Consider the following 24,351-nt stretch of genomic DNA (forward strand, 5'->3'; position numbering starts at 1 on the left):
CAGATGGTCTCTTATTCACCGAGCTCCCTGAGATCAGATGACTATGCTATGTCTGTCGATCAGCAGCTTGTCGCCTTGATTTGTGCGCCAATCAGGTGTTGTAGAAGCAGCCTACAGAGCGCTTCAAAACGACCTGCACAACATTGGTATTAGTTGTGCATCTTCAGATTTACTTCGGCGGCGGTCGTAACCCGAACTGTAGCCTTTCCCTTGGACGAAGGCGATTCTGTCTGGAAACAAGACGGCATAGACGGGAGGACTAGGGATGCACCATTGAACATGCTTGTAGAGGCGCCATTATTTTTCGTACTGTTGTCATGGAAGCCTGCGGAGACAGAAGCAGACGATGAGCTTGAGACGCTGAGTGAAGAAGTAGGGGATGACCCTGGGCCGACCGGGGCAGAGACGGACGCGGAGGCCAAACTACCAGAAGACGCAGGTAGAACTCGCGCCGGAGCAGCAGGCATCGGGCACGATCCGCTGCCGTCTTTATCGCAAGTTGCCACCATACCCAGCGGGCACCAAGACTCCTGTTGAGTTGGAGGGCATTACGCACACGAAGGCGCCACCCCCTTACAGTAATATTAAACACAGGTAAGCAAATGGGCTAGATAGCAGGGCTTAAGGGTTTCATGGCATGTAATCGATCAGTAACCGGAGCAAAGTGCCGCTATTCCCGTCGGCGGATTTACTCATACACGCTCTGCCGCGCGCCGTCAAGCTCGTACCGACCCGGCACGCCGCCGCCGCTGACCGGCCCAGCGTAGCACTCTTTCTCGTCGGAAATCTTGTTCCCCTGCACCAACCCCGACGACCCTCTCGCGCCCGCCTTCCTTCCCTTCGTCTTCCGCCGCCTCCAGAGCATCCAACCCGCCACGCCGGCGACAGCGAAGGCGCCCAGCACCGCGCCGACGGCGATGCCCGCGACGGTGCCGCTCGGGATGCTGCCGCCGCCGCCGCCGCCGTTGTTATTGTTTTTGTCTGTGGTCGAGGACGGTGACGAGGTCGCGGACCCGGACGAGAAGGTCACAGACGTCAGGGACGCGGAGGCTGAGGGAGCGGAGGCCGAGGGAGAGGCGGCGTCGGCGGCGGGCTCGGTGATGTTGAAGTAGTGCGATGTGATGTCGCCCGTGCTGGAGCCGGACTGGAACATCTGGATGAAGTAGACGGGACTCGCGGACGGGTCATGATGCGCTGGGAAGCCGTTGTAGCTGACGGTCCAGAGCATGCCCAGCGATTTGGTGTTTGCTGTGGGGGGAGGAAGTCCGTATGAGCTATGGACATATCGAAAGGCGGAGACGGTGGAAGGGAAGATGGGGGCGGGGGCGTCGTGGACGGGAGACTCACAGATGATTGTGGTATACGTCGGCTCGGAGGTGTAGTTGGCCTCGTGCCACATGAGCAGGCTGACGGAGGCGAAGACCGTCTCCCATTGTAGGTCTAGCTGGCTGCCGAGCGTGTAGACGGGGTTGTCGCGGAAGTCGCCGGAGGGACCGGGGCCGGGCGGGCGGCGGAAGCGGTTCTCGGCACGGGCGGCGCGGGGTGTGAGGAGGAGGAGGAGGAGGAGCAGGCACGTTGCCAGGCGTATTGAGAGGGCGCCGGGGTGGTGCATTGTGGACGACGGTGGCGCTGACCTTCTGACGTTCCGACCTTCTGGCCTGTTTGTGGGAATGCCCTCGTATCTCTTACTGTTGCCCGAGGGGTGCGGCGGAGGTACTAGAAGGAGAAGAAGGTCTGGAGAATTGGTAAAGGGGAAGGATCCGGGGTGGTGTAATGCATCTTCATCTCTATGGCATCGCGTTCACGCGGGTCACGCAAGCAAATGTTCCAAGTCCCGCATCCGTCAGGCTCCAACACAATCTCATGGACGAAGGTAGACTTGGCGTGTCTCTGCATATACAAACAACACCTACGGGCCCGTACGACAACATCGCAATCTAACCTGCCACATTCCCAGCTCGAGCCGTCTCTCGTCCAACAGCTATGCGCCGGTAGACGCTGGAGGGGGTGGTTTCTCGGCTATGCCCCTCGGACGGCGGCCGACAATGCGGGTTGCCGGCGCAGTCCAATGGTGTCCGGGGGACGGGGTGGGCTCTTTCATCAATTTGCCGCCTGGGGAGCTAGGGCGCGTACAGACTTGGCGAGGGCCAATAAGGGGTCTTTTGTTTTGGTTGCGCCGTGGGCTGATGGGGGCCGATATGGGAAACGATCTGCTGAGCTGATGCTGCATGTCGAGTTGGACATGATCTCTGGTGAGAGGGCGGGAGGATGGATCATTGGGGGCTGGGTTGACTGGCAGAGACCCACGGTCTGTTGATGGCTTGGACGAAAGCTGGAGGTGGTGTCATGTCTTTGCTGTGTATCTTCGAGTCTACAGTTATATTACTCTACGTCGGAATCAACACCCTCTAGTCGTCTATCGGCAGCACAACGCGAACCCCCTCGGTAATTTGCCCTGCAGACAGTCAGCCTTTTCCATACCAACTCACTCACGTGTGTGTGAGGAACTGTCAAAAAGTCTCAACTCACGGTCTACATATTCCAACACTTGCCCGTAATCCTTGCACACTGGCAGCATCAAACAAAACGTTAGCGTCGGCCCCTTCTGTCAGCCCCCAAAGAAGCCCGGGACATCTCACCGTGCATGCCATTCCAGCTGCCGTCGCCGGGCCCGTTGTCGTCGGCGTCCGTCGCGTGGTGCGGTTCCAGCGCCAGGTCCGCCGAGCACATGACGGCCTGCCGGAGGTAGTCGATGCAGTGGTAGAAGTGCGTGTCGTGGTCCGCCGGCAGCCCAGCGGTGTTGCCGGAGGCGAGGCCCGAGTAGAAGCGGCCCATCATGTACTGTTCGCCGTTCAGTCCCGGGTCAACGAAGAACACAACACGGCCGAGGACACGGCGGAGATCGGGGGGACGAAACTCACTATGCAATGCAGTTGGTGCGTCATGGTCGTCGTGAAAAACGGCCTGTCGTCTTCTGACTTCCATCCGGCGCCGGCTTCGGGGGAGTCAGCGAGACGCTTCCACGTCAGTTGGTCCAATATGGGCTGTTGGACGCTTACCCGGCATGATGGTCCGCCAATGGCCCAGCGTCGTCGAGGACAGAAACTCCGTCGCGTTGGGCGGCACAAAGTCGTAGTCGGCGTCGAACTTTTGGATCTTGACGGGGACTATGATAATCCGCGTGTCAGCCAACTTCTCTCCTGCGTCTTTCCAGAGCCTCCAAGAGTCTCCTCGCAACTCACATTGCGGCCCGGCCCCCGTGTAGTCCCCGCCGACCTGCCTCGTGCTCGAGGGGAACCTAAAGTCCTCGAACTGGTAGTACAGCAGCAGCGACAGCCCCAGCGAGAGCCCGATGTTGGTGAGCAGCAGCAGCGTGTCGATGAGCCACCGGTACCGCCGCAGCGCCCCCTTGACCCGCTTCCACGCGTGCCCTTGCGACGACTTGTGATCCGTGTCCAGGTCAATTTGGTGCCACTGCTTCTCGCCGTCCGCGAAGGCCTCGTCGACCTCCGTCGCCGACGAGTCGTCGTCGTAAGTGTCCGCGTGCGAGACGGTTGAGTAGCGTGTGGTCTTGGGCGGCATGGCTCGTGTCGAATGCGGGGGGGGAGACAAAGGGCTAAACTAAATTGTTCTTTCTGCAGAGGAGGCGAGCTTGAGAACCGCAAGTGAGGCGTCACAAACTCTTCAAGAGGAAGTTAATGATGACGGAGACCACAACCGGGGGGGTTGTCTTAGGTTTTGTCCGTCGTCAACAATGCCGGAGGGATACTTCACCCTCGAATTCATTCTTCATACCACTGCATTTTCCCGCCGGGAAGCTTCACGAGCAAGGATCGCCCAGTCCCCCATGTCGCCGTTATCCGTGCCGGGACCAAGCAGGGCCGCTGATACGTCTGTAGTCTTGTGCTGACGTGTTTCACGTCGTCCCGTCGTGTTTGGGCCGAGAGGGGCCCAAGACGGGGGGTTGCCAGGTTTTGAAACCAACATTTGGACGAGACGGTACCTTTCATCCATGCTGAAGAATTGATCGGAGCACAGTACTGTACCGACTGCACAGCATCAGTTGTGAATGAGATGAAGTTGTCGGCCACGGATCAGTCCAACTCGTGCCGGCATTGACTTGGCATACGCATGTGTACTTTGTATCTACATAGATTTGGAGTTAAAGAGAAATACTTTTAAATCTTCGTTTTCGTACACCGTAGTCCTTTTCTCAAGCAGAGGTGATGGCAGTTACCAAACTCTTCGACGGTTCGGGGCATGGGGGTCGAATCCGGAACGTCTCACAGGCCCCGGCTGATGGCCCGATTGATCCACAACTCTTTCGCGCAGGGGGGGTTCGTCTTTGCTGGGCCCTCGCTCGTCTGGCCACATGCCACCAGATCCGAAAGCGACGATTGATCTCTGCTGGAAAGGTAGGGCTGCATGCTCCGGGGTGTTCGGGGTTGGCACTATGTACGTGTCACACAGCAGCCAACAAAACAAAAGACAAAAAGCCACAGCCACAGCATTCCATTGTTCATACTAGCCACGTTGGTCCTCGGCTTGTTTTCGTTAGTTACTCCGACACAGCACTTAAGATCCCGTATAGGTATTGACACAATGGCATGCGAGAAACGGCGGACGGCGGTTGCCAGGCAGTTTATTAAAAATTATTGGTATTATTAAGTATTAGTTATCTGGCTGGCAAGCTATTATTACTGCTGCGCGTGTGCCTACAACTCCCTCCGAAACTCCATTCGCCTGGGCCGGTGGCCCTTCGCTCCAATGATTCCCCCACTAGAAAACTCCACGTAACGAATTAAAGACCGTGTTGTACTCAGGCCCTGTAGATGTCGAGGCTGATGCTGAGGAGGTTTCTCATCGCATCGGACACCGCCTGGCCCGGGGCCTGGACGCTGGGGTCGAGCACCTTGACCAGCTGGTCGTTGAGGGAAATCTGCCCCCGCAGGCTCAAGTTCAAGCCGCTGAAGATTCCCCTGATCAGGTCCGGGGGGCTGTAGGAACTGTCCTGAGTAGTAGACGTCGAGCTCGAGGCCTGTCCCAGCTGGAGCCGGTGGTCCTCGAGCGCCTGCAGGAGCTGAGAGAAAGCCTGGACGACCTCGTTGTTGAGCCTCCGAACGAGGAGAATGGACTCGGCGATCGAGAGCGTGGTTTGCAGTCTCTGGGCCTGGAGGATGGCTTCGTTGATGGCGAACGAGAGGGGGCCGCTGCTTCCGAGGCTGGTGACAATCGAACCCACCTGGCTGAGCACGTTGGGGTCGAGGATGTTGACAGTCGGGGTGAGGATCTGGCCGATGCTGTTGCTGATCGACGACAGCGTGGAGCTGATGCCGGTGAGTGTGCCCAGCAGGTTGGTGACGATAGGGAGCGTCGGCGTCGACGGAAGCGACGGGACCGGCTGGGCCGGGGGGGTCGGCAAGCCCGGGAGGCCGCCGATGGAGATCGCGCTGCCCGAGATGTAGATGTTGGGAACGTCGCCTGGGCCGATCGAGATGACCGGGATGGTCGGGATCACGATGGCCGGGATGCTGACCGAGACGGCCGGGACGACGATCGTGGGAAGCGTGGGAATCTGGATGGACGGGAGCGCGATAGAAGGGAGGCCAATGGACGGGAGGGCGAGAGACGGAACCGCCGCGGAGGGGGCCGAGGGAAGGGCGACGGAAGGAATCGCGAGCGAGGGCAGAGCAATAGAAGGAAGGGCAATAGAAGGAAGGCCAATGGATGGGATGCTGAGCGAGGGTATAGCGATAGAAGGAAGCGTCGGGAGGGCCAAAGAAGGGACCACGACGGAGGGGATATCAATCGACGGCAGAGATGGAACTGCAATAGACGGAATCGCAATAGAAGGGATGTTAATAGAAGGGAGACCGATAGAGGGAATAGCGATGGACGGGAGGCCGATAGATGGCAGGGTTGGGATCGCCAGAGAAGGGATCGCAACAGATGGAAGCGTCGGGACCGCAACAGAGGGGATCGCCAGAGATGGCAAAGAGATAGCCGGAAGGACGATCGACGGCAGCGTCGGGACCGCTACCGAGGGGATCGCCAGAGACGGCAACGAAAGAGGCGGAAGCTCAATGGAAGGGATCGCCAACGAGGGGACCGAGAGAGGGGGAAGTCCAATAGACGGCAGCGTCGGAATAGCCAACGAGGGGATCGCCAACGAGGGGAGCGTCGGGACAGCTACTGAGGGGATCGCCACAGATGGCAGAGAGATAGCCGGAAGGACGATCGACGGCAGAGTCGGGACCGCTACGGAGGGGATCGCCAACGAAGGGAGCGAGAGAGGCGGGATTCCAATAGACGGCAGGGTCGGGACAGCCACGGAGGGAATGGCCAGGGACGGCAGCGACAGGGCCGGAAGTGCAATTGAGGGAACCGCTACAGTCGGGAGCGAGAGCGGGGGCAATCCAATGGAAGGCAGCGAGGGAATCGCCACTGTCGGGATCGCCAGGGACGGGATCGCAATGGAGGGGATTGAGAGAGCCGGCAGGGCAATCGAAGGCAGAGCGATCGAGGGGAGCGACAGAGGCGGCAGCGAAAGCGCCGGAAGACCCACCGAAGGAAGCCCCGCAGTGGGGACAGCCGGACCCGGGAATCCCGTGTGCACGGCCCCGGATGGGACCGAGAACGCCGGAAGCCCAATCGAGGGGATTGCGATGGACGGAAGCGCCAGGGACGGCAGCGACAGAGGCGGAAGAGCAATTGAGGGAACCGCCACAGTCGGGAGCGAGAGCGGAGGCAATTCTACCGAAGGCAGGGAGGGGATTGCAACTGTCGGGATCGCCAGGGACGGGATCGCAATGGAGGGGATGGAGAGAGCCGGCAGGGCAATCGAAGGCAGAGCGATCGAGGGGAGCGCCAGAGATGGCACCGAAAGAGGCGGCAGTCCAACAGATGGAAGCGTGGGCACAGCGATCGAAGGAACCGCCAGGGACGGGAGCGAGATGGCCGGAAGGGCAATCGAAGGCAACGTGGGCACGGCGATCGAAGGAACCGCCAGAGACGGGAGCGAGATGGCCGGCAGGGCGATCGAAGGCAACGTGGGCACAGCGATCGACGGAAGTGAGAGCTGCGGGAGTCCGATGGATGGCACCGAGGGGACTGCGATCGACGGAAGAGCGATCGAGGGCAACGTGGGCACAGCGATCGATGGCAGGGCAATCGAGGGAAGCGAGAGCGGCGGCAGTCCAACGGATGGCGCAGAAGGGACCGCAATCGACGGGAGCGAGATGGCCGGAAGGGCAATCGAAGGCAACGTAGGCACGGCGATCGACGGAAGTGAGAGCTGCGGGAGTCCGATGGATGGCACCGAGGGGACGGCAATCGACGGAAGAGCAATCGATGGGATTGAGAGAGCCGGGAGCGAAATAGCCGGCAGGGCGATCGAAGGCAAAGTAGGTACGGCGATCGACGGCAGGGCGATCGATGGGAGCGAAAGCGGCGGGACTCCAACAGATGGCGCAGAGGGCACCGCAACCGACGGGATCGAGAGAGCCGGGAGCGAGATAGCCGGCAGAGCAATCGAAGGCAAGGTGGGCACGGCAATCGACGGCACAGCAATCGACGGAAGTGAGAGCGCTGGCAGTCCAATAGATGGCACCGAAGGAACCGCAATCGACGGCAGAGCAATCGATGGGATCGAGAGAGCCGGGAGCGAGATAGCTGGCAAGGCAATCGAAGGCAAAGTAGGCACGGCGATCGACGGAAGTGAGAGCGGCGGAAGCCCGATGGATGGCGCAGAGGGAACCGCAATTGACGGAAGAGCAATCGATGGGATCGAAAGAGCCGGGAGAGCAATCGAAGGCAATGTAGGCACGGCAATCGACGGCAGAGCAATCGACGGAAGTGACAGCGGTGGGAGTCCGATGGATGGCGCAGAGGGCACCGCAATCGACGGGATCGAGAGAGCCGGGAGCGCAATAGACGGCAATGTGGGAACGGCGATCGACGGCAGAGCAATCGATGGGAGCGAAAGCGGTGGGATTCCAACAGACGGCGCAGAGGGCACGGCGATGGAAGGAATCGCGATCGATGGCAGCGACAGAGCCGGGAGAGAGAGAGATGGGATCGCAAGCGAAGGAAGCGAAAGAGCCGGCAGCGCCAGAGACGGCAGAGACGGCACCGCAACCGACGGGAGCGAGAGCGGCGGGAGCCCAACGGATGGCAATGAGGGCACCGCAATCGAAGGGAGTCCTACAGAGGGGATCGTGATGGACGGGACTGCAATCGACGGCAGCGAGAGGGCCGGAAGTGCCAGAGAGGGGAGCGCGATAGACGGCAACGCCGGGAAGCCGGGCCCGTTACCACCACCTCCGGACTGACCACCACCGCCGGACTGTCCGCCGCCACCAGACGGAAGAGGGAGTCCAAGCGAGGGAAGGCCGCCGGGAGGCAATGTCAGAGCCGGCAGTGCCACGGAGGGGAGCGAAAGCGCCGGCAGAGAGATAGACGGGATCGCGATCGAGGGGATCGATAGGGCGGGCAGCGACGGAACCGCGAGGGACGGGACCGAAAGAGCGGGAAGCGCGATCGACGGAAGTGCGACTGTCGGGATCGAAAGCGGGGGCAGACCAACGGAGGGCAGCGAGGGGACCGCAACGGACGGGAACGCCAACGACGGGATCGAGAGAGCCGGCAGGGAGAGCGAAGGCAACGCAATCGAAGGGATCGAGAGAGCCGGGAGCGTAACAGAAGGCACTGCAGGCACTGCTACAGACGGCACCGAGAGAGCCGGGAGCGCGATCGAGGGGAGCGTCGGGACTGCAATCGACGGGACCGCCAGAGACGGAAGCGAGAGAGCCGGCAGAGAGATCGCAGGCAGAGCAATCGAGGGGACCGCCAGGGACGGGATCGAGAGAGCCGGCAGGGCGATGGACGGAAGCGTAGGAACCGCAGCCGATGGGACCGAAAGAGGCGGGAGTCCGATGGACGGAAGTGCCACAGACGGGATCGAGAGCGGGGGCAGTCCAATGGAAGGCAGCGAGGGAACCGCAACAGACGGGAACGCCAATGAGGGGATTGAGAGAGGCGGGAGCCCGATCGAGGGCAGCGTGGGAACCGCAATCGAAGGAATTGCCAGGGAAGGAAGCGAGATGGCCGGAAGTGCGATTGAGGGAAGCGTAGGAACTGCCGCCGAGGGAACCGCCAAGGATGGGAGCGAAAGAGCCGGCAGAGAAATCGAGGGGATTGCCAGGGACGGAAGCGAGAGAGCCGGAAGTGCAATGGACGGAAGCGTTGGGACTGCAACCGATGGAACTGCCACGGAGGGGAGCGAAAGTGCCGGCAAGGAGATCGCAGGCAGAGCAATCGACGGGATCGCCAGTGACGGGATCGAGAGAGCCGGCAATGCGATGGACGGAAGCGTGGGGACTGCAACCGAGGGAACCGCCAGAGACGGAAGAGAAAGAGCCGGCAGAGCAATCGAAGGGATCGCCAGGGACGGGAGAGACAGAGGTGGCAGTCCAATAGACGGAAGCGTTGGGACTGCAACTGAAGGGACCGCCAGGGATGGGAGCGAAAGCGCCGGCAAGGAGATCGAAGGAACTGCAACCGAAGGGATCGCCAGAGAGGGAAGCGAAATGGCCGGCAGAGCAATCGAAGGGACAGCCACGGACGGGATCGAAAGAGGTGGCAGCCCAATAGAAGGAAGCGTGGGGACTGCAACCGAGGGGATCGCCAGTGACGGAAGCGAAATGGCTGGCAGTGCAATGGAAGGAAGTGTGGGCACTGCGACTGAGGGGACCGCCAGAGACGGGACCGAGAGAGCCGGCAAGGCAATCGAAGGGAGCGCCAGGGACGGAATCGAAAGGGGTGGCAGCCCAACAGATGGGAGCGTGGGAACCGCAATCGAAGGAACCGCCAGGGACGGGAGCGAAAGAGCCGGTAGCGAGATGGCCGGGAGCGCAATCGACGGGATTGACAGCGATGGGAGCGCAAGAGAAGGCAATGCCACGGAGGGGACCGACAGAGGCGGGAGTCCGATAGAGGGGAGCGTCGGAACTGCAATCGACGGGACCGCCAGAGACGGGAGCGAGATAGCCGGAAGGGCAATCGAAGGCAACGTGGGCACGGCGATCGAAGGAACCGCCAGAGACGGGAGCGAGATGGCCGGAAGTGCGATCGACGGCAGGCCGAAAGGTGGGGCACCGCCGCCAGATCCACCGCCGCCGGACGGCGACCCCGCAGACGGAGCCGGAAGCCCCATACTCGGGAGCGAAAGTGCCGGAAGCCCGATTGACGGAATCGACAACGATGGGAGCGCAAGCGAAGGCAACGCCACCGACGGAACCGAGAGAGGCGGGAGTCCAATCGAAGGGAGCGTCGGGACTGCAATTGACGGGACTGCCACACTCGGGAGCGAAAGTGCCGGGAGTGCAATTGACGGGATCGAGAGCGATGGCAGAGCAATCGAGGGCAATGAGAGTGCCGGCACTGACAGCGATGGAAGCGCAATCGAAGGCAACGCCACCGACGGAACCGAGAGAGGCGGGAGCCCGATCGAGGGGAGCGTCGGAACTGCAATCGACGGGACTGCCACAGACGGGAGCGAGATGGCCGGGAGTGCAATCGACGGGATCGATAGCGATGGAAGCGCAATCGAAGGAACCGAGAGAGGCGGGAGCCCGATAGAGGGGAGCGTCGGAACCGCAATCGACGGAAGAGTCGGGACCGCAATGGACGGGACTGCCACAGACGGGAGCGAGATGGCCGGGAGTGCAATCGACGGAATTGACAGCGATGGCAGAGCAATCGAGGGCAATGCCACGGAGGGGACCGACAGAGACGGGACTGCGATAGAAGGCAATGAGAGTGCCGGGATCGACAGTGATGGAACTGCGATCGAAGGGAGCGTCGGAACTGCAATCGACGGGACCGCCAGAGACGGGAGCGAAAGAGCCGGCAGAGAGATTGAAGGGACTGCAATCGACGGGACCGCCAGGGACGGGATCGAGAGAGAAGGAAGTGCGATGGACGGCAATGAGAGGGCCGGCAGTGATAGCGATGGAACTGCGAGAGAGGGGAGCGTCGGGACCGCAAGCGACGGGACCGCCAGAGACGGAAGCGTGACAGACGGGATCGCAATGGACGGCAGCGTGACAGACGGCAGGTTGAGCGAGGGGATCGCGATAGACGGAAGGGCCACCGAAGGAAGGGCCACCGAGGGTGCCGTGACGGACGGCACGGCGACCGGGGGCAAGTTGATGACCGGGATCGCGATGGGCTGGATGCCTATCGGCGGGATGGAGACCTTGATCTCGAGGCCCGGGTACGTGGTGCCGGCGATGGTGGAGGTGCGAACCAACGGCCCGAGCAGGTTGTTAGCGAGCGGGATGATGAGCGCAGAGGCGGCCCCGGCCGAGGCCAGGGCCACGACGGCATCGGACTTGCGCATCTTGGGTGACTTTGAGGTTCGAGGTTGGCAAACGTTGAAGGATGTGGGGGCCGGTTTGCCGTTTTACCAAGATCAAAAGATCAAAGATGGGGGGGGGACCAAGTGCTTTGAGCGGGGGGGGGAAGAGAAGGGACTGAGGAAGGGTGGCGAACCTTTCGAGAGGTTCTGAGAGCCTTCGAAAGTGTTCGGTTCCAGAGACTTATCCGAGTGCTCAGGTAGTGATGGAATGAGTTGGCCTGCTTTCTTCCCTTCTCATGATTTCCTGAGGCAAAGGCAGATCATGGGAGTTTTATATCTCTTGTCCTCTCAGCTCTTCGCATCTTGGCCCTCCACTCCTTAGCTCCTCACTACTTCGTCCATTCACTCCTTTCGCTCTTCGCTCTTCTCTCCTTGACACCTCCACATCGTCGAGCGTCCCCCCTTCCTCCCGTCCCAGTATCCGAGACATGAACCCTTCAGCGGCGCCTCTTGACCTGTCTCACACCGCGAGATCTGGACTTCGGCTAGCCTGTGCGCCTATCTGCTTCTACTGTTGCGAGCTCCCGCGCGGGGGTCCAGAGTTGTTTCTCGTTGGAGATCTGCCGCTGGAGATGTCGGAATAGGTGAGGTCGCAACCGCAACCAGCTGAGACCAAAAGTGCGGTTGCGTCGCGGAGAACGTCATGGCGCTACTGTAGATTCGGGGTTGAAGGGACGCTGGGGAGGATAACATCCGCCTTTCAAGGACGGCCCGGAGCATCCCTTCACAGTGGCTTCACGCTATGCCGATTCCCAGCGGGGAGAGAGATCCCCTTCGGGACGCGCTGCCGTTTGCGTGCCGCGGCTGGCGGCCACGGCCGCTTGGGACTTAGAGCAGAGCGGGAAAAAATGGGGGGGGTGAGGGTCCAGATGCCGGCCCTTCTAGCACATCACCGCACCTAGCGTTGTCTTATCCTCGGGAAACGCCGCTTCATTGGTGCTCCCGAAAGCTTGGTCGGCGATCCAGCACCCGCTCTGTCGACGATGCGTCAATCCCTTGACGACATGTCGATGTATGTGGCTCCATGCGTGGTTTGATGCAATGTGAGTTGCTTTGCTGCGTGCACCTCACTCTTGGATGGCTACAAGGCGACTATTTTATCTTGTGGGGATAACCGGTCTTTATCTGTTGGCCTGTATGTATTGCGGTAGAGATGGACCAGAAGATTGTCTGTTGCGGACATCGTGATGATGCAATGAACGTGTCACTGAACCTGGAGACGGACTGCAACAGACTTCCAATTCGTGAAGGGGAGCACAACAGGTGAGTGCCAGACACGGTCGATGTGATTGAACAGACTTGTGGCGTTTATTGTGTAGAGCAATGTGCAGTGCAGGAGAATCCATTCGTCGTGTACCGAACAATAACCAGCCCTGGATCATGGATCCTCAGCCCAGCCCGCGCCATCTGTCTGTGTTCGACAAGTGCCAATATCGTTGAGATTCTTGCGGTGGCACACAGGAGCATGGGCTCCGGCTGCTCATTACAACTGGGGAGCTTTTGCAAAGAAGTTAGCGAAATCGCCATGTACCTCGGCCGACCTCTTCCGGCCATCACCCTGCTTACAAGAGCAGCCCCGACCGAGGGATAGGTCAGGATGGCGTGCCTGGCCGCGATTGCGACATACAAGACAACGGCGCTGGGCATTGCAAACGACCCAGTTCTGCTGCCAAGATGTAGTTAGCTAAGCACGCTGAATCATGGTTCTGTGACGGCTCCATCACGACGGGAGTCAGTAATCCAGATACGTACTTCCGCAAATAGGTTAACTAATCACAAGTTCTGGCGTTCTAGAACGGGAGGGGGTCACAAAGATGGCCGCTGAGTCAAATACGGCTGACAGGTTGAGGAGTCTACACGGCGCTTCTCCCGATGCGGACGCAGGCCTCACCCGAGAGTCGATGGGCAGGCTCTCGGACAATGAGTCCGGGGGTTCAGTCGCCCCTCCCAGGCTGGCAACTGCGGCACGTTCCGGCAGCGGCGCGAGAAATGGTCGGGAGACAAAGCCGGCCGGATACCAACATGCTTCCTTGGACGGCGTTTGCCGGGGATCCATACGGCCGGTAGTGATCTGGGACGCTCTCCCGTAGGAACATGTGCCTGACGATCGCCAGTGTTCTCCGTTTGCCAGCAGCGACGACTTCAATATCGGACTGTGATAGTGCTTTTCTTTCTTCTTCGTCTAGTGGCTCGGTAGACGGGCCTATCATGGGGGGGGGGGATGGCGAGGTTTACCGATGTCGTTCTGTTGACGACAAGTAGGGTTCATCTCAAGATCGGATGGCTTCACGTAGGGATAAGAACCGAGTTTCCCTCGGAGCAAAGCCTGTTCTGGTCTCATGTTTCCAAGCCAAAGTAATTCGGTGCTGGCCTCGATTATTAATGGATGAACTCGGGAGGCATTGAAAAAATGTTAGAGTATGGGGGGGCCATAAGTGTCTTTAGTTAGCTCACGAAACAGAGAGGCAATCGCGATACCCCGAGGTAAGGATGACCATGTGGCGTGACGACGCCGTGATGGGCTCAGACGAAACCCCCAGACAGGTCATCCGACGAGTGAACCACGTCGCCCTCAAGCGAGAGTTGCTGAGCATGAGAGAAGATGTACTGCACTGCATCGTCGTCAAAGACGCCTACGACTGTGCGCGTAATAAGCATAGCAGCGACCAAGCACAAGCCAGCCGCGGCAGCATTTGCACAAGGCGGTTCGGAATCTGGAAGGTATATCTACATGTGCGTTTTTCGTGCTGTCGATGAGCCCCAAGACACACCTGGGTCACGTGTGTGGGCAGACTTGTCGAGATTTCTATACAGCCGCGCGGGCGTGCTAGATAGGAGTACTGGCGGTGGAAGGCCATCTGTACACGTAGTGAATTCAGGGAATTTCAGAGGCCATCGATTCGTGGTCACGTTTTGATCTACTGGATCTCCATCCTCGGTACCACCTCTCGACCAGAACGTGGATAGAATTGTCATTGGTGGAGCATTTCCTGCCCATGGAGCAAGCGGCCCAAGGGTCCCTACACCCATGTTTCGGCCAAATAGTGTCATCGAGACCAATGGTATTTATTTAATTCGTTCCTCCGTCTCATCAGTAGGCACAGTTGATATCGAAATGCCTGGCCATGTGGATGTAGCAGCCGACTCCCGAGAGCCAAGCCAAAAGGAGACCCCGGCCTCTCTCCCTTGCCAGCCGGCATCTGTACCGTCACATCATGATGGAATCGGACGAAATCACACGTATAGGCTTGATCACGAGACGACCTAGCCTCGATAAACCGAACTATATCAAAAAAGCTATCGTACCGCCGCTGCCCTCTAGGAGTCCAACCTCCCTCTCGCCAGCGCCCAACCGCTTAAAAGATCGTGACCAGGACCAAGCAGCCCGTCGTCCCGGATTCTTGGGACCACGCGCCCAACCGAGCCTTAGCGGAAGACGATTCACCACGGCCTCGCAAGGCGTCCATGCCCTCCCCCCGTCGGGGATCCCGGCTTCGCTTCTGGGAGTGTTCTGTGGGAAAGGAGGGATGCCGGCGGTGTGGGTACCGGAAGCGTCTGTCATGTATACGTGCTGAGACATGGGCATCGGTCTGGCCTCTAGTACGTGATTCACAAACCCAGAAACGGCCGGCCAGATGGGCACTTCTCCCGCGCGTCTCGATCCCACCAGCCAGTCTTTGATCGTGTCTCTGCCTTTCTGTCTCTATGCCTCCTCTCCATCACCCTGTCTCTCTATCCCCCCCTGTCTCTCTGTCTCTCTCGATCTCCCTGTCTCTCTCTATCCCTCTCTCGATCATCGTCTGCCTTACCGTTGGGCTGGCGGACTTTTCCTCCCGGGTCGGGCTTGACTGGCCATTGTTCTGCGCGAAAAGGGGGTTGTTTGTGTGAAAGGGAATTACAACACAAGATTACCCCAACTTTCGGGCCTGGTGTCCCGCGCCGCCCATGCATTCTTGGTCTGTCTACCCCATGTATCCCATACGGGGGGACACACATATGGATGGGACCATACCCTTGGACGGCCGGCCGCACACCCTTCTTATATGCACTCGGTGGTTTGGCAGCCAAACAAATTGCCGCCGCCTGCATTGCCAAGCGAGGAACCCAAGATTCAGGCCCTACGAGTCGTCCATTCAAAATAAGAAACCTCTTCCCCTTCCATAAGGGTGTTAGTCGCCTCTTGGCACAATCCTTCGGGACCCCAGTCCTCCCCCCTCCTAACTGGGTCACAAGTGTTATTTCTCCCCATCACATTCCATTCCCCCCTTGGGCCTCTCAATTCCCGCGACAGCAGAAGCTCCCCCAATGACTGCCAAGCGTTTAACAGCTAGGGGGGGGCAGAAGAGCTTCTGGGTACGGAGTACATGGACCGTAAGACTTTTCGGTACTGCGCCGCACGACCGATCAGCGAACCCCATCCACCGCCGAGAGTTGGGCCGCGTGCCATAGGGCGACCTGGAAGAGCGGCCCGGACGAAACTGTGGTGAGTCGTGACACGCCGGACAGGATAGGTCGCGTCGGGATGGCCTCCGTGAGGAAAAGGAAGGCAAGGCAAGAATTGGCTTCACTCCAAGCTTTTACGGACGGCGCTTGGCTTCTCCCACGCGCACACCCTCCATTCGGCAATGTTTTATTCCCTGAGAAAGGGGGGGAGGGGGAGTTCGCGCCTGTTTCAGCTTGGCCTTGTGACGATGAGTACTCGGAGGAAGTGAAGAAAGATTCACGCGTTCGAGGACTTTGGTGACCAAATGTTCTCTGTTGACGGCCCGGCGCTCTCTCTCTCTCCCCCCCCCCCCCTCCCCTTCTCTCCTCCCCCTCTGTCGAACCTGAGGGGGGCCCTACCAAGATAAACTTGCGGAGAGGAGGGGGTCATGATACATAGTAGCGTCTGCAACCCGCAACCCCGGGGCGCGAATCCGGGGGCGCAAGTCCCGCGGCCCGTTTGGTGAACACGGGGGCTGGTGTCCTCGTCCCGTCTGCTGGCGTCTCTCTGTACGATGCTGTTGTCCCAGCATTCCCATCTTCATAGCGAGATGGATGCGCGCCGGAGATATGCCATGCTCGTCTCTGCGGGCTCGAGTGCTCCACACACACCCTCGATGTGCTTGAGGGCATCTACTGCTACGCGAGGCCCTCGCGTTGCTGCTGTGAAAGCCACTAGTCAGCCCAGCCATAGATAGACAACCCATGTTTGATGTAGCCCTACTGCTATTATTGCTACTGTTACTACCACCAACTTTACTACTCCTGATGTTCCTGATGTCCTCCTCGCCCCTCTAAGTGTTGACCCCAGTCCTCGCTTCCGCCACGAGGCCAACCAGCTCCCTCTCCCCGGAACCCCAGCTTCTCGATCCCGGCCGACACCGCACGGCGCGAGGATGTGTGGCGCCGTGTGGGTGGTCTGGAGGAAAGTCACCCTCTCGAGGGGACACGGCGAGGACACGGCGAGAGGCACACCGCGTTCGCCCCCTTACCTAGGTACAGGGCCGGCTACCCGCCATTCCGCATCCTGGGGACGGTTTGTTCCTGCGTTCCATTTTGGGATCGGCCTCGAGTAGGGTTGAGAAAGGGGGGGGGGGGGGGAGGACGTGATCCCGGAGACGAATCACCAGGTCTCTTTTTTGGAAGAATGGGAAGCAAACACAGAATAGGAAAACAAAAATCATAAAGTCAACCATCATCCCCCGTGTTGTTATTCTTCTTCTTCTCTTCGTCACCCATCTCATACACCATCCCTCCCCCCCCCCTCCTCTCTCTCTGTGTCACCACGCCCTGGTCTTCTACTACCACCGGCTCACGGAGAACCATCTAAGATGGCCGCCACCACCACCCACGACGCCCACGATGAGAAGGACCTCAGCGTCCACGAGGCGAAGCAGCCGGCCGTCGTCATCACCAAGACGGTCATGGGCGACGAAGCCTTCCAGCAGGCGATGCTGAAGGAGCCGCCCTCGTGGTTCGGCAACCCCATCATCATCCCGGCCATCATGGTCGCCTTCTGCTGCTCGACGACCAACGGCTACGACGGCTCGCTGTTCGGCACCCTGCTGTCCAACGACGACTTCAAGAACTTCTTTGGCGTCGAAAACAAGGGAATCGCAGCTGGTAGGTCCTCCCTCTCCCCCCTTCTGCCCTCGTCCCCTGAATACACCCTACCCCCCACGATACCACGAGAGCACAGTGGACCTGATATCAAAGACAACCCAATAAACTAACACGGCCAGGCATCGTCACCGCCATGTACCAGATCGGCAGCGTCGTCTCGATCCCCTTCGTCGGCCCCGCCATCGACACCTGGGGCCGCCGCGTCGGCATGTTCCTCGGCTCCCTCATCATCATCATCGGCGTCATCATCCAGATCACCTGCATCCAGACCGGCAGCGTCAACCAGTTCATGGCCGGCCGCTTCTTCCTCGGCTTCGGCGTCCAGATCGCCGCTGCCGCCGGCCCCATCTACGTCGTCGAGATCGCCCACCCGGCCCACCGCGGCGTCTGCGGCGGTCTTTACAACGTCATGTGGCCCGTCGGCGCCCTCGTTGCCAGCAGTGCCGCCCGCGGCGCCCTCGACATCGGCGGCTCCACGAGCTGGGCCATCCCCGTTGGTCTCCAGGCCATGTAAGTCCTCCAAAGAATAAGCCTCTCTCCCCACTCTCCCCCTACCTAGTTCCTCTTTCTCTTTGGGATATTATGGCTGACATGTGGCTTCCCCCCCCCCCTCCAGGTTCCCCGGCATCATCCTTCTCGGCTCCCTCCTCCTCCCCGAGTCCCCCCGCTGGCTCTACACCAACAACAAGCGCGAGGAGGCCCGGCGGATCCTCAGCCGCCTCCACGCCCGCGGCAACAACGACAGCGAGTGGGTCAAGCTCCAGATCAACGAGTACGAGGAGTTCCTCGAGCTCGAGGGCTCCGACAAGAAGTGGTGGGACTACCGCGCCCTCTTCAAGAACCGCGCCTCCTTCTACCGCCTCACCTGCAACTGTCTCGTCTCGTGCTTCGGCCAGTGGGCCGGCAACGGCATCGTCTCCTACTTCCTCAGCGCCTTCCTCGACACCGCCGGCATCCGCGGCGGGCCGACCCAGATGAACGTCCAGATGGGCATGAACGCCATCCAGATCGTCTTCGCCGCCGCCGGCGCCTCCATCGTCGACGGCGTCGGCCGCCGGCCCATGCTCATCGTCGTCAACATCGTCTGCGGCCTCTGCTGGATCGGCGTCATCGTCCCGGCCTCCATCGCCAACATCGTCGACATGGACGACAAGGACGCCGCCGCCGCCATCAACCCCAACGTCTCCCGCGCCATGCTGGCCTGGGTCTACATCTTCCAGATCTGCTACTCCGCCGGCTGGACCCCGATGCAGGCCCTGTACCCTGTCGAGGTCCTCAGCTACGAGATCCGAGCCAAGGGCATGGCCTTCAGCGGTCTTTTCACCAACTTCGGTAAGCAAGCACCCGTCAAGTCGTCTGAGTAATAACATGTCCGATTTCAAATTCTCTAACATTTTCCTCCCTCTCGCAGCCCTTCTCTCCAACCAATTTGGTGTCCCCGTCGCCCTCGAAGACATCCAGTGGAGGACTTACATCGTCTTCTGCGTCTGGTGCTTCGTCCAGGCCGGCATCCTCTACTTCCTCGTCCCCGAGACCAAGAACCGTACTGTAAGTTTTGGGCCCCCGTTTCGTTCCCTAAAGAAAAGCCAGAGAAAAGAAGACCACACCCGCTGACCATTGCCACCCCTCTCCACCTCACAGCTCGAGGAGCTCGACATCATCTTCTCGTCCCCCAACCCCGTCAAGGCGTCCACGGCCAAGAAGCACTACGAGGTCGACGCCGGTGCCAACATTGTCCATGTGGAGGGCAGCACCGGCCACGATGCCAGAGAGGTCTAGGGACGCCACCTCCTCACGCCCTCGATTCCCCTCCCCCATTTTTTTTTCCATGTCTTCATCTTGATATCCGACATTCGTTTTGTTTCGAGTTCCCGGGGGGAGGGATGGGCAAAAAGAGCCCGTGCAGCAGCACTACTACAGCAGCAGCAGCAGCAGCAAAAACCTTTAATATCTCCCACGAGGGTCACCGTTCTTTTTCTTCATCACTTTTGGAATTTGTGTCCTTCCGTTCCGTGGGGATTCGCCTTGTCTTGGAGTAACCTGACGGGACGGGAGGGCAGATAATGGCCAGGGGCGGAGGAGCACGCCTGGATAATACTAATAAAAACGCGATCACGCTACGATGTCACCGTGAACATGATGCTTTGGATATTTTGGATACATGACAGCCATCTTCTTTCCCTTACAATACGGATCCATAAGCTCCAAGTGTCCGCCGCCATAGTGACTGGAATCTTCCACAAGCAATCTGCAGAGAGATTAAGTTCGAGGCTCGTCTCCTCAAAAGAAGACGACGTCGAAAACAGTCAAGTCAATCCCAGTTCTAGCCTCTTGTTCCCCGCCCTCAGCATCTGAGCCAGCCCACTTGCCTGACAAATGACTCCGCTTCCTGTTTACCACCAGGAGAAATCCACCAAAGGGCTCTGTATTGACAGGTGATGCCCTTTGAACTTCAGCTGATATCACGGGGCTGGCCAGGCCGTCACAAACTTCACCTCATCCACGACCCCCCTTCCAGGGCCCCAGCCAGCGGAACGAAACGAACCCCACGAATGGGACCTGACGCGCGCCGAATGCGGCAGCCGGACCAAACGGGCCGCCTTCGTGAAAGGATGAGGCGCGGAAGGCCCAGCTCCTGGCCATCTCGCCTTATCGGACGCCAAGGGCGAAAGGGTGCGGCGGGGACCCTGCATGCCTCCGTGGATTTTTTGAGCTGCGCCGCCAGATTGCCTTTATCAGCCGTCCACTGACTAGTTTACTCATCTTCACTTGGGCGATGTTGTGTAGTGGCATATGGATTTGATGACTCTCAACCCGGTGTGATCGAACGCCCTTCCTCCCTGGACCCCAGTGTGCTTCTGATATCCACAAGTGACGAGCAACAGAAGCCGGATTCGGTAATACTCTCGTGCCATCTATGGATTCCCCAAGCCTAGCCGTTGCCATTTGGCTCAACTGGCCCGCCTCGAAAAGCCTTTGAAGTCGCAGGGCCACAGGTATGTATCCAAGGTTGAACATAGACTCTACCTTTAACGGTACTGCCGTCAGCCACCGCACTTGGCAGGCAGACTCAAAGACGGCCAGATCATTTCGTCGGAAGACGGAAAGATTGGGGCCGGTAGAACGCAGCCGGCCACAATCACAGCTGTTTGCAGTGATGAACTCAGCAGCATCTCAGCCACCAAATTTGGCACCAAATTCGATTGGCACTCTATACGGCCATTCCAACTCACGCATCACGCTCATCAATCGACTCACGGAGACGCCAGTGGGGCTGAGTCATCAAGAGTCGATCGAGTGCCCACCCAGCCTGCCGCTGCCAATTGAAGCTTGTTCGTCTTGAGAGGCAATACTGCATAAGGTGTGTGGATGGCAATATGTGGGCAACATCGATTTAGGCTCTTTTCTCGGAGAACTGATCTATTTCTGGGCGGAAGAGAGGGGAGGGTTGCATGTTGGATCGCCCTGCTGCTTTGTCGCCTGACTCGCCGATACGGGTCCTTGGGCCAGCAGTTGGGAATTGGGGGAGCCTGGAGGTCCAGAGGGACGGGCTGTCCGTTGGCTGTTGCACAACCGACGACAGACGACTGACTGATGGTAGTGACAGACGGCATCTGGCAGGACTGGCAAAGCTGGGGTGCATTCGGGAAGAAGGGCGTTCATGACAGGAGCAGAGGGCGCATGTGTGGCGTCGGAGCTGAAGTGTCAGTGAATGAGAGGCTAATGAGTGAGGAGGCAGTGAGTGGAGAGCCAGTAAGAGGCTTAATGAGAGAGTGAGTGAAGCGCCAGTGAGTGAGAGGCGCGGTCTGGCCGTGCGCAGGGCTGCAAGCAGCAAATTGCGTCGTCGCATCAGCTCGCCCCAAGACGGCTGAGGGCCGTTCAGGGCAATTGTCGAGAGTCGAGAAGAGTGACATGTTGGCCCGAAAGAGGAACCGGCTCGAAGCCGGCTCAGGCAATTTGGTGATGTCATGCGCTGACATGGATCAGCGTTGCAGGTCAGGGCGGGCTCGACTTGGTTGTGCCTCAGCGTGCTTCACTTAGGTAGGTTACCCTCCATGTAGGGGAGTGCACCGTTGAGTTCGCAGACGGGACGGCAGTGCGAGAGGATATGGGACGATGAAACAATGAGACGATGGGACGATGAGACGACGACGAGACTCGAGACTCAAGGGGGTGGTCCCTGGCGGTCGCGAGGGTTTCGGGGGTCGGGCATGTTTCTTATTTGTGACGGGAGCTGTGGGTGGTTCATGGGAGATTGACAATGGACGACGGGGGATGGGATGGCAGTTTCTGAACTGCACTGATGGATGGACAATGCCACGCGGGAGGGAAAAGTCAATGGCGGGCAATTGAATTTGGGGTGGTTGGACAGAGGTTGGTTGGTTGTGGATGATGGTGATGATGATGATGATGAAAATGGTGGTGGTGATGGACATGACGATGATGAACGGGGCGGTTGGTGGTGGAGAGTAAGTGTCATGATGGAGTTTCTGTCTGCTTCGGTAGAGGACCGGTCGATCCCCGTTACTCGGCGCCTCTTTCTTCTCTTTATTTGTGCGAATATCCGCACGGTCGGCCCATTGTACTTGTACAGGTGGCTGACGGCTGTCGGCCTTACCGTTCGTGGACTTGTTGCATGACGATCGTGGGGGAATGAATGGGTCAGCAGGGGCAGAGCGGCGGAGAAGCAAAGGGAGGAGAAGGGTGGGAAAAAGAGAGAAAAAAAAAAGAAAGAGAAAATGAAAAGGTCAGCAGCGGAGGTACATGCATTTCTGAAAATGGTCGAGTTTCGTGGGAATTGCGGCGCAGTTACACTTAAAAAGAGGAGGCCCGGGAGGGGAAGGCGTCTCGGCGGACGGCGTCGCTCAGCCAACCACGGGCGGACCAGGGGATCCATAAGAAAAGCAAATACGGGGCAGGCGCCGACGGTCACAAGGTTTGCCCAGTTTATTTCGGCAGGGGTGATGGAGGGGGGGCGAGACTCGAGAGGTCCAGGGCCCCCATTGAAGAAACAAACTTGGAACTCAGCGCAATGCCATCAGTCAGTCAGTCAGTCAGTCAGTCAGTCAGTCACTCAAGCTGTTACTCACTCTCACTCAAGCTGTTACTTTCACTCAAGGCTGTCGCTCACTCTAGCTCTCACTTTTACAGATTATCCCTTACTTACAAACAAGCATAAACAGTACCAGCGAGGGAAAAAGAAACACCCGAGAAACAATGGCTCTGTCAAGGTCAAACGGCTGCTTTCGGGAATTTACACAATGGGCCGCGGTCCGCCTCTGCGATACTTGGTGGAGGTGACGCCGCCTCCCCCAGAACGGCACTCGGCCCCAAGGACCAGGGCACCAGGTCAGCCAAGCACGGCCGAGGTACCTCGCCCCAAAGATTCCCGTGCAGAGGTACAAGGCTGGGTGGGTTCCTGGCATCCGCTGTTGTCTGGTGGTCACTGCGGCACCCACCAAAGAGGCAGTTGTCAATTGTCAGTTGGGGTGGGCAATATTTTGACTTTCTCTCTGCTGTGTTGACCGAGGAAAGAGTGGTGTATCCGTACGGCGATGTTGGTTTTTCCTGCCTTCCTTCTGTCTCTGACGTTTCTCGGGCAGGAAGTGGTGCATCCGTACTTTCCTCAGAAGTGTGTCTGTCTGTACCTATACGCACACCACCTGTGTTTGTCCTGCCACTGGAGGAAGGAAGGGATGGGTTGCGGATGCGCATACGTAGGTCGGGGATGGCCTGGATGGATGGATGGGAAACAACGGCCTCCCTTGCTCCATCCGCTTCTGCTTCTGCGTCTTGCCTTGTGCCTTGTGTGTGTGTGTGTGTGTGTGTGTGTGTTTGTGTGTGCTTCCTTCTTGCCCAGACCTCAGTTGCTTCCTTCCGTCCTCGAGGTCCTTCCAATTTGTCTCACACACGCCCTCACCTCCTTCTTTCCTTCCTCGGGTATAGAGACCTATTGCAGCTCCACGTCGTCGACTCTCTTCACCTCGTCGACTGCTGCATCTTGCATCTCTCGCCTGTCCGCATCCGCATCCGCTCCCGCGTCCGCACCCCCCCCCGTCGCCGTCTCTGCCCGCTGCGCCGGTGACGGGTCCGAATCACGACCGACAGACACCCAACCCAGCCAAGAGAAGCTGGAAGCTGGACGCTGGACGCTGGAAGCAGCCCCCAATAGTCAAGCCCAAGATCCAAGACCCAAGATCCAAGCCACCCTCCAACGTGCAATGCAACCTTAGCGTCGTCCACTGCCAAAACGCAACACCGCAACACCGCAGCACCGCTACGCTCCGCTACGTTTCGTCTTCGTCCCTCTTCTCTTCTCTTCCCTTCCAAGGCTTCCTCGCCTTTTCAATCCTCGTCTCGTCTTCGTCGACAACTCCGACCGGTTCTCTCGTTCCCCGTAACCACCTCCCGGGTCGACGACTCTCGACCGTTTCGACTCGACCAAATCGACGACCCCTCGGCTTCCACTGCGCACCCCGCGGGCGATCAACCCACAAGTCTCTCGCCTTCGTCGACGGGATACGAGCAACCGTAACGCAACGCCAGACAAGCGAGCCGCACCGCACTACCAAATACGAATTCCTGGCCAGGCACCGCCGCTGCGGGCGAAACACCCCAAAACACCCTGTCCGCCCTTTTGGCGCCTAACCTCGCCCGGTGCCAGTGGCGTATGCCCAAAACGCTCACTCACCACTGACAGACCTGGCTGAACCGACTGCGTTGAAACCTCTCTCCCGTGTTTTCTCTCCTTCTCCCTCTCCTCCTCCGTCCCTCGAACCGCTTTCGACCCGGTTCGTCGCAATAGGGGTTCCAAGACAACGTCTTGC

The 24,351-nt window shown here is 59.2% G+C and overlaps 6 protein-coding genes across 6 annotated transcripts; 2 read left to right on the forward strand and 4 right to left on the reverse strand.

Annotated features, from left to right (window-relative positions):
* Positions 1-688: 688 nt before the first annotated feature.
* Positions 689-1,612, reverse strand: CH63R_09790 (uncharacterized protein; the record flags this gene model as incomplete). The annotated part of the gene is made up of 1 exon (XM_018304764.1): positions 689-1,612. One exon carries the CDS (start codon positions 1,610-1,612, stop codon positions 689-691), a length of 924 nt encoding a protein of 307 aa, XP_018154188.1.
* Positions 1,613-2,408: 796 nt separating this feature from the next.
* CH63R_09791 (uncharacterized protein) lies at positions 2,409-3,582 on the reverse strand (the record flags this gene model as incomplete). The annotated part of the gene is made up of 6 exons (XM_018304765.1): positions 2,409-2,455; positions 2,530-2,568; positions 2,640-2,841; positions 2,922-2,995; positions 3,060-3,167; positions 3,243-3,582. The coding sequence occupies 6 exons, from the start codon at positions 3,580-3,582 to the stop codon at positions 2,409-2,411; spliced, it is 810 nt and encodes a 269-aa protein (XP_018154189.1).
* Positions 3,583-4,819: 1,237 nt separating this feature from the next.
* Positions 4,820-11,401, reverse strand: CH63R_09792 (PPE family protein; the record flags this gene model as incomplete). The annotated part of the gene is given in 3 exon segments (XM_018304766.1): positions 4,820-8,706; positions 8,717-11,016; positions 11,082-11,401. 3 exon segments carry the CDS (start codon positions 11,399-11,401, stop codon positions 4,820-4,822), a joined length of 6,507 nt encoding a protein of 2,168 aa, XP_018154190.1.
* Positions 11,402-13,942: 2,541 nt separating this feature from the next.
* CH63R_09793 (uncharacterized protein) lies at positions 13,943-14,449 on the reverse strand (the record flags this gene model as incomplete). The annotated part of the gene is made up of 2 exons (XM_018304767.1): positions 13,943-14,133; positions 14,191-14,449. 2 exons carry the CDS (start codon positions 14,447-14,449, stop codon positions 13,943-13,945), a joined length of 450 nt encoding a protein of 149 aa, XP_018154191.1.
* Positions 14,450-17,232: 2,783 nt separating this feature from the next.
* CH63R_09794 (Lactose permease) lies at positions 17,233-19,303 on the forward strand (the record flags this gene model as incomplete). Its single annotated transcript, XM_018304768.1, has 5 exons — positions 17,233-17,524; positions 17,644-18,034; positions 18,141-18,856; positions 18,936-19,072; positions 19,166-19,303. 5 exons carry the CDS (start codon positions 17,233-17,235, stop codon positions 19,301-19,303), a joined length of 1,674 nt encoding a protein of 557 aa, XP_018154192.1.
* Positions 19,304-22,785: 3,482 nt separating this feature from the next.
* Positions 22,786-24,172, forward strand: CH63R_09795 (uncharacterized protein; the record flags this gene model as incomplete). The annotated part of the gene is made up of 2 exons (XM_018304769.1): positions 22,786-22,923; positions 23,633-24,172. 2 exons carry the CDS (start codon positions 22,786-22,788, stop codon positions 24,170-24,172), a joined length of 678 nt encoding a protein of 225 aa, XP_018154193.1.
* Positions 24,173-24,351: the final 179 nt, after the last annotated feature.

This window comes from Colletotrichum higginsianum (genome assembly GCF_001672515.1).
Source record: "Colletotrichum higginsianum IMI 349063 chromosome 7 map unlocalized unitig_7, whole genome shotgun sequence".
NCBI classification, from domain to species: domain Eukaryota; kingdom Fungi; phylum Ascomycota; class Sordariomycetes; order Glomerellales; family Glomerellaceae; genus Colletotrichum; species Colletotrichum higginsianum.